At 35.5% G+C, this 9,958-nt stretch overlaps 1 protein-coding gene across 1 annotated transcript in view; it reads right to left on the bottom strand.

Annotated features, from left to right (window-relative positions):
- Nucleotides 1-2,749: 2,749 nt before the first annotated feature.
- The window catches only part of LOC136246778 (dual specificity protein kinase shkE-like), a 28,685-nt gene continuing 21,476 nt past the window's right edge, over nt 2,750-9,958 (bottom strand). The window contains exons 3-4 of the mRNA XM_066038341.1: nt 5,311-5,392; nt 2,750-3,958 (exon numbers count right to left, since the gene is read on the bottom strand). Coding sequence (XP_065894413.1) covers nt 2,907-3,958; nt 5,311-5,368 — 1,110 coding nt within the window. The 5' untranslated portion in view covers nt 5,369-5,392 and the 3' untranslated portion in view covers nt 2,750-2,906. The remainder of the gene's footprint in view (nt 3,959-5,310; nt 5,393-9,958) is intronic.

The following is a 9,958-nucleotide window of genomic DNA, read 5'->3' as shown; positions in this document are numbered from 1 at the left end:
AACTGTTACCAAGTGTCCAGATTATACATATGTCCTTATTGTGTCCTGATTAACAGGTTCCACTGTAATGGTTGTACAATAACAACCTTTATATAGACAAAGAATACAGAAAAATGTGCTGTGACAGTTGGAGGTGATGAACAATAGAGCTACCAAAGGGGAAATAGCTTAGAATGCAAGGTGAATCAATGAAAAATCTTATGAGGGTATATCTAAACAAGAGGAGAATTGGCTACATTAGAAATGGTAAGCTGGATGAGCGTTAGTAATTTAAAATACACTAACTTTCAGGCACCATTAACTAAGGTACACATGAGGCTTGCAGGCTTGTCAAGTATTGAGATATGTTAGAATTCTCAGGAGCAATGCATATATTATAATGGATAAATAAACCATACACAGTGGAGAGAAGTTGTTGGTTAATGCATGTGTACTGTACATCATTGGTTTATTGCTGTATGGCATTATTAACAAACTAAACACAATGACATAAATATTGACTTTGTTTATTTTAGCCCTCAAAAAGGGCAGTGAAGACAGCAACATTATACAGAATTCAAAACACTTTTTAGGAAACAAAATTGGCTTACAAAGAGAGCACATCTACAAATCTAAATTACATTGTTTTGTTGGGAAACATTTCAGAATATTGTACGTCCCTTTCAAATAAATTGTTCTGAAATGCTGCACAATTATAATGTATAAGTGGAAAAAGAAAACAGAGCACAAGAATTTTAAAAAGTTCAGTCGCTCACTAAGTTAAGAGTTAGAAAACAATATGTTAATGTAGTTGAAGTCAAACTAAACAGAATCAGAGATATTAAAGTAGCTACAAAGTTGGACCTGAAATTAAACGGGTCTGCAGGTAGACAAAGAATTAAAAGAAGACAGAGAACTAAATGTAAAGTTATGAAAAGACACTGAGATACTAGTTAGACACATACCGTAAAATTATAGGTCTGAAAGAGGCATTTTAATTTGATGTTCAAGAAGAACACTTCTAGACATGTGTACAGTATCTGAAGGGAGGAGAGATGTTTCTGAGTAGCACAAATTTTAGCATCACTACTTTGCGATAGGCAAGGTATCATTTTAATCTGTATTACATCATAAGTACTATGACAAAATTGGCATAGGAAGAACAATTTGAGCAATTTAAGAAAGTCATACATTATTATTTCAAATTTAGCGTGGGTTAAAGTTGAATTTCACAGAAACATATGAAGTACCCATTGAATAATGACAAACATATATGTGCCATTGATTATCACAGGAGGGTCTATATCTGCCTTACAAAAGTTACGTAGATTCTTTCTTGTGCATTGCACTGTTGAAAAAAAATTCCTTGCCATTATGACAACAGTTATAAAGTTCATGACTACATACATGTTTATGTAATACAACTACCAAGTGACCAGCAACCATTAGTTTTGCTTCAGCTTGGGTCATGAGCAATTAATTCTAGTGATATTGTTTCTTTATGAATAGGTAGTGTGCGGTATCATGACAAGCCTTTCTATGATACCCTTGCATGGATTTAATTACACAAAATGCACATTTTTTATAAGTGATTGAAAACTCATCATGCTGAATCACTGCAATGCACACGGTCTCGAACTTACGCAGATAGGCACTTACCTCCTGCTACTTGGCATCACCCCACTCTTTGCAGCCACTACTTTAGTACAATAAACCAGTTAAAGCACCGCCATTGCTCGTGCAATATAGAAAAAAATAGCACTTGGGCATGGTCTCGAACCCTCGCTCGAACCTAATACAGCACTTGGCTTTGCCTCATGCTGTATTAGTCTCTCACCCACGCCCTCGTGCTATTATTTCTTGCAGCGGTGCTTTAACTAGTAGATATAGAACACTTGTGCTTGTTTGGCAAATAAAGAATACTTTTTTTGCTTTGATCCACCCATACGAAGTTCTTTATATATGTGACCAGATTTGCGAAAAGGTACCTTTTTCACACACAAAATTTGACCCATTTTGTGGATTTTACAGCTTCATAACTTTTTAATGATTGCATATAATCATCTGAAATTTTTCATGAGTGTAGCTACAGTATCTGGCCACATTGTGATGTAAAAAGAATCTTAATTAGTATAAGAAGTCAACAGTTATGACATTTTGTTTACTGGTATGTAAAATGTGTGGAAAAGGTACCTTTTCGCAAATCCGGTCACATATATAATTCAATCTCAGAAGTTTGATTTTTCAAAATTTCCTTGGTGAGCATATAGTGTAGAACTTCTACAGTACTATAATTATTAGCTAATTCTATCATCCATACTCTAGTGTTGAATTATATTATTTCAGTCAAAATTGCCACCTAATTCAATCTCATAACATAAATTTTCATAATTTCGTGAGAGACATATCCCAAGCAGCACAGGCTTCACATTTCATGGAGTGTACTTTGCACACTCTGGAGTCACTTCTTGCAGTGTGCCTCCCCTTCCGTAGCAAAATCCTGGATGGCTAGATCAACCCCTGCATAATGTCACAATTACCATAGTTAGCTCTATTTTCATGTAAAAACATTTTTGTATGGTTTACGTAAATGACTGCTCTATTAGAGTAGTTTGATCTTATGTAAAAGTTTTTGTTTTGCATGCAAAAATTATTTTACAATGAAAAAAAGAAAATAATATTACAGTATCCCTCTGAACTCTTACAGACATCAATATGCTATGATGTATGTTCTCTTTGACCAAATATCTTATAATTGAATCAAACAGAAATAACAGCTACTAGTATAGAAATACTATAAAGGCCTAGTTGCATCACTAGTAAATGTACATTAGAAAATAAGTAACAAAAAACTAAACTCAATTCAATCAAAAATTAGAACAACTAAATAGTAAAAGTTTTGACTTTCCAATGCACCACAGTTCAGTTCACATCACAATAGTGTTCAGTGTTGTAATCACCTCCCTCATGGAAGGTCTGTTGTTTGGGTTGCTATTAGTACAGCGTTGAATGAGAGGAACAAATCGTGGCCACAATGGTCGGATGGTAGCGATGAGCTCAGCAATTGTACCAGTGGGCATTTCACGGGTCAGCATTTCAATAAGTAGAACTCCAAAGCTGAAAACATCCATTTTAACTGTCTGGTGATGAGCAGAATTTCTTTGTTGTACTTCAGGTGCTGCATAGAGTACACATCCTGGGGCTAGGGTTTGTGCTATATTAGCAAACTGAGCTGAACCGAGATCTGACAGCTTAGCTATCCATCCTGTAGTCACAGCTTTCAGTAGCACATTTGGAGCACTCACATCTCGGTGGATGATGGGGTTAGGCTGAACACCATGTAAATAGACCAGACCTTGTGCTACATCAATACAAATTGGATGAATGTGATTGGGTGTTGCTCTTCCATTGGTTAAAGCCAACCTCAGAGTACAATCCATCATTTCAATGACTATGATGGCAGGATGATCTGGAACAGCACCAATAAACTCCACCAGATTTTTGTGACGACATCTTGCTGATATCTTCATTTCTTTGGCAAACAGATCCTGGTTGTGTGGTGATACAATGGCTTCATGTAAACACTTGGCAGCAACTCTTCGACCTCGGAAAGTAGCCTCTTTGACGTAACCCCATCCTCCAGTTCCCAAAATGTTGTTAGACAGTTGGATCTCTTCCCGTGATATTGCCCATAATCGCTCAACAGTGTCCTCCAAAGTTTTAATTCTTTCAAGCAAACCATTTGTTTTCTGTTGTTCAGCTGATAAAGATGTTTGTACGCTTTGATTCTGTGATTGTAGCAGCTGGTTATTGTATTCTAGTTCTTGACATCTTCTTTCAAGGGAGACAGTTTTTTGCTGCTCAGCAGAAACAGTTGCTTGTAATTGTGTTACAACTTGCTGTATTTGTTGTAGTAGTTGGTGGTCTTGATGGTCCCTGATTTGCAGCTCTTTTACGCCAACCTGTACTTTACGCTCCACTGTAATGACAATGTATCAAAGTATACATTGTACTAAATACAATTACTAAATGATGTAAACTAAATGTATAAATTTATTACATGTATATAATGTAGTTTGCCAACAGAAAATGCAACTCTAAAAGTCCAGCTATAGTTGCTTGTAATGAAATACATTAAAATTTAATAAAAATTAACCATTTTAGCCTGTAATAACTGATCATATGTATTATATATGAACAATATCATCTGTGAATGGGTTTGTACATAAACACCTATCAAACAACAACAGTCCTTCTATGATACTTTAATAGAGCAGTCACAAGTTGCACTGTAGCTAGCTGTGCTACAACAAAATGCTACACAAACTAGTATTTTAAAAATTGTCAATTTAAAAATGAAGTAGGGATCTATGCAATAAAAAAAATACGGTATTGTCTCGAATTACGGCCCGGGTGTTTATTTCTTTCAAGCAACTTTTTACCTTTGCTACAAAATGAGACCAGCGACTACACGAGACTGGCATTTATATACCTGATCAGCATTCACGAGTCAACTTCATACCTTGGTGTTGTACTCTTTTTGACTCTCCTTGATGTTTCCATCAGCACATTTCACAGATTCAAGCTTAAAGGAACTCTATAAACGTTCTTCACTTCATCATTAGTAACACTGCCCGGAATTCTATAAAATAATGACTGCACTAGATGTTTATTTGAGATCCAGCATTTATTTTTGTTATGTTGCTTTATACCCCTGGTGACTAAACGGAACCAGGAATTTATACGAGACTGGCCATAGTTTGAGGCAATACGGTAAGTGAAACAAGAGATGAATGATGGTATTACAGCATAGCAAAGTCCCAAAGTAGGGTCTGTGTAGGGTCTATGCAAAGTTCCAAAGTGGGACCTTCCCACTGAGCTATGCTGTAATACCATCATTCATCTCTTCTTTCACTACTTTTTATTGCATAAATCCCTACTTCATTTTAAACTGACAACTTTCTAATATCTAGAATGACTAACATAACATAGACATGTTTGTTTTAGCGATATTGCATATCACATTACACTTAATATTATAAAATTATAAATAGAAAATTCCTCAGTAGAGAATTTGCTAATTCATTTTTGCACTCAAATTACACAAGTCTGTAGATTGTGTATGGTTAAGTTGGTTTATTACAATGACTGACTACTCTATTACAGTGTATTGATTAATTATACAATCATAGACATGTCAAAAGACTACAAGTTCCCTATCATTCTGCCTATTATGCTAGCATTACGTCTCACGATTTCTCATACCTATTAAGTCATAAATTATGCTAGTATAATGGGCTGATCCCCAATTGAAATTAATCAACATCTTACCTTGTGATGATTGCATCCTAACTTCTTCAGGATGAGTTCTCTCATACTCAGCTACCATGTCATTGATTTTGGCTTGGTCTTCCTGTATTAAACATACACCAACAATTAATATAGCACACAGGTACTATGACCATTACTAATACATCTTTTTGAAGTACAATGAATTAAGAAACATATATCATTTCTTGCTATTGTAGGAATAGCCAATAAGAGCTATACATGAAGCTTGGGTTTATTAAGTTGCCATTATTTCTATCACTAAGCCTAAGAATTATAATAGTAGCGTATAGCCACTATAAAGAACATCAAACCTAGTAGAAGTAATCTCACAAACTTGCTAAACAAATAAAAAAGCTCTTAGCAAAATCATCTATTCAATTTGAATTATTCAACATCTGTATCATTTACTATATGTGACCATCTCAGCAAAAACCCGACTTGTTCACACAAGCTAAGCATGCATATTGAGAAAAATGGAATTTAAAAATTATTCATAAAATTATGCATGTTGCAAGAAAAATACAAAAGTTTTTATTGGGCTAGTACTCAAAGAACGAAGACTCAAATCAATTAAAACTATACACTTTATTCCTTTGCTCAAGGAAAATTCAAAAATCTTTGTTTTGATTCTGTAGCTCTAACGGTATGCTTGTCACATGCGTTTGTTTACAATGCGGTAAACGCAAACAAGATTGTCATCTCTTCTACTAAACTGCCTATGCACAAGTGACTACAGGGCTAGCACTATACCTTAACTGAAGTGCTAAGCCATGGTGAACATTTTAAGCCAAATTCCAATGTTGTACACCAATCCAAACAGAAGCTGTGGCAGCAAATGTAAGCACCTGTAGTTTATTGTCAGTATAGTCGCTGTACAAATCGATTATCTTGCTCTTCCTACTGTCTATCACTATAATTCCAAAACTGCTCACCACAGAAGGCTGAAACTTTGGTGATCCATTCCTTGGACACTGCAAATAATACAGAAAAAAATTTAAACTGTGCAAACAAGTCGGGTTTTTGCTGAGACGGTTACATATGATTGTGGTAAATAATTGATGGACCACCATTACTGTGAAGATTACTAAAATTTCAATTCCAGTGTTGAGTTTATACAGTATGGTATTGTGTGGGGGGATCAAAGTACCAAAGAGTGCCTTATCATACACTGTATAGTAGAGACCACAAAGGTTTGGGTGTGGCGCATGAAAAAAACCAGCCTTGTTTTTCCCTGACGAAATGAAGCAGTATTGGTTAAGTTAAACTAAGCACAAACAAACCTTCAGATCAACCCAAAATACTTTTAACAAGTTCCTATTGAAATTAAAGAGAATTTTCTAGTGACTAACTGACTGAGTAACTGATGGCTTCAGAAAAACTTAACTCGATAACAGCTAAGGTTACGGGCCTAATTTTTCAATATTTGACGTTGCTTTAGGTAGACATATGCCTTTTGTTATACCGCAGTACGTGCAATGCATTCTTCATGGACTTACTGGAGTCCTCCTTTGCATCCCATTTATCTTTGCTGACAGCAAAAGGAGTCGATTTGGTGGTAGCATGAGATGGCTTCCCTTCAGAATGGAAAACTTCTATATTTTTCATAGTAGCTACTATGATTCAGACTTGCTTTTCGAACAGCTTTTGACTTGTAATGCTGTGTAACAGGTTAAATATAGCTGACAATTAAGCGTAATGGATACTTCACTTTTCAGATGATTATTGATAGCTGGGGAGTGTGGCACTATTTCTTTCTTATGATACGGTACGTGTGGGTTCATCATTTATTTTACAAAAAAAGTTGACAAACAGGTAAACAAAAAATGGAATTTTCAACTATAGTAGGGACCATAGTACATCAATGAAAGTAATGAAATAAGCTGGAGTAGTGCATGATATTAAATCACAGTAAAACGATAAATGTTATATATAACCCTACTGTGCATTTCCATTATGGTATCTTGAACACAGTAGGGATATAACACTTCTTATTGTTTTACACTGATTTAATATCGTGACCTACTCCAGTACTTTTATCAACGTGCTATGGTCCCTACTCCAGTTGAAAATTCCATTTTATGTGTTCTTGTTAGTGATAAAATGCAAGTGTTCTTTATGACAGTTGTGTTATAGTTAAACCCCACCATGAGTAGGATATCATTGCTATCAACCTGAGGCTGAGACAAAGCTGAGGCTGAGGTGTTGATAACTGATATCCTATGAGTGTAGGTTGATTTAACTGGCTTCTATCCAACACTTTGAACTACTTGGCTTCATAAGCAATGTGACAATTACTTACTATTAAGGTATTGATGACGAGTTATGACATACTTTCTATCCAAGCATTTGAACTACAATGATGCTAGTAAAGTTGTGCACTGGATTCAATTTTTATGTACTAGCAGTTTTATATGATGTGGCTTCATATTTCCTTTGATCCAACAAAATGTGTAAACCAACTCGTACAGTAAAAACAGTGTGCCAATGGACCTTACCTGCAATGACGTCAAAGTACAAAATGGCGGTTGATAGTGTGGACACTTTTGTACAGAGGGTATTGTGGAAGATGGCGGTTCGCTATGTTAACGTTTACATACTGCAGCAAGGGGCAAGGTGAGGCATGCAGACTTAATTACAAGACAAATACGTGTGGTTTTGCGTTGATACCAAAACTTAAGTTTGGTTTTGTATGGTGGGACTGTTTCACATTGCCACATCACGCTAACTAGCCTCTTACCTTTACTATCCAGTAGTTTTATGTTGTGAAATCCACAAACAAAGCTCAATTTAGTGATTACATACGAAGTGCCCACACTAAACACAGCCATTTTGTCAATTTTGACGTTATTGCAGATAAGGTCCATACTACCTAAACTAACTCAGTCTTTAGCCAGTATTTCAGCTACTAATCTATAAATCTCCCTATACCAAGTCAGAACAGACCACAAATCTGTATTCTATTCAGTATCAAGATCTGTGGTCTGTTGTGTCTGAGTCTAGGTACAATTTTTGGACCGATAGTTCCAACACTGAAACATAGACGGAAAAAGTAAATGCAGTAATTGTACATGAATTTTGCTGAGTTGTCCTTCATATTAATTTTAATGATTCCGATTTTCTGGGATCCATTCCCGGATTTGACCTACCATATCCTCTTACTTTATTACTTTGATGTAGGGCTTCAGTGGGATAGAAATGGTAGTAGATATACAGTACAGATTTGAAAGTATTAATGGATAAACATCTAGCTTGTACGCATGAGTTATACATTTCAAATTAGTCTCATTTATCCTATTGTTAGTTCCATGACTACAAACAGATTGTTTGGGTGGTCTGATAGTTGAGAACTAAAGTAGCTTGAATACTTGAGATCAACGCTCCTAAGATGATGACACAAAAAGCAGTACATATGTAACATTTAAAGCACTACCTTGTGTGTATACAAATACAGCACTAGGAGGTCAAGGGTGTCTTTCTAAACACCCCTCTGACATGTTGCAGTCACTGCAGAGATGCTCTATGCATCAAATGGGGATGTTTTGTAGTAAAATGTCAGGTATCAATTATCCTTAGTAAACTTGTTTATTCTTTAAGGTTGCCATCAAGTGGCTGTCAGCTATTTCCCAGTATTGTTGTTAGTTATCTTTTTTGACGTGCTGTGTCTTTCCTTCTGCATGGAGTTCAGGGTATTTCTACCCAAACTAACAACTAGGAGGTATGGACTTATGTTTCTGTTGTGTAAAGCAGACAATTTCATTATCAGCACCATGTTATAAGACTGTTCCATAATACCACTTGAAGTAAGTATACAAATAAACACAAAGCGATAATTATCTAATTTTGGCAACCAGTGATTCTTATCAATTTTTATGTTCCTATGTAATATCATCAACACTGGCACTACAGAACACACAAAACTCACACTAGGCTTGGAAAAATAGTTCTACTGGTAAAACACCTAATCACAGTGTGATGGTTATACAAGGGAACATTACTTAATCTGTCCACAATTAATATTTAATAATTTGGCTTGTTACGACATGCTGTTGTGAAAAAACCTTCTTAGCAGGTGTAGTGATAGAATGGGCACTCAATTGCATGAGTTACATGTTGTTACCTAGTGGGTTTCACAGTGGCATGTTGAACATAGCGTTCTGTGAGAGTTTCTATTCTACAACAGTTTGTACTGTGTGGTTGCTATAATATAATCTCTACATGTGAAACACTTCAACAGCACTGTCATGACTGTGCTAGTACAAGGCACACCCACATTGCAAACCTAACCATGTATATTTGTGGGTTATTATTACACAACAGTCACTTCATAGGTTATAATGTTTCTAATAGCCAGGGTTCCTATTGTTCACTTGACCACCACCTTAAGTGTAATTTTAACAGAGACTTCCCAAAGCAACACTAATTTGCTCTAAATTTCTAATGAGTATACAAAGGAACAAATTAACAAAACAATGTAAAATAATGATGTCTGCAAAATAACAGTTTTACTGAAACTCTTCTTAAGTAGTATTTTAATGTAAATTTGTGTGATGATAAACAATATGTGACCGGATTTGCGAAAAGGTACCTTTTTCACACACAAAATTTGACCCATTTTTTGGACTTTAAAGCTTCATAGCTTTTTGATCAT

Source organism: Dysidea avara, chromosome 2 (assembly GCF_963678975.1).
Source record: "Dysidea avara chromosome 2, odDysAvar1.4, whole genome shotgun sequence".
In the NCBI taxonomy this organism is placed as follows: domain Eukaryota; kingdom Metazoa; phylum Porifera; class Demospongiae; order Dictyoceratida; family Dysideidae; genus Dysidea; species Dysidea avara.
This window is presented reverse-complemented; position numbering and strand designations above follow the sequence as displayed.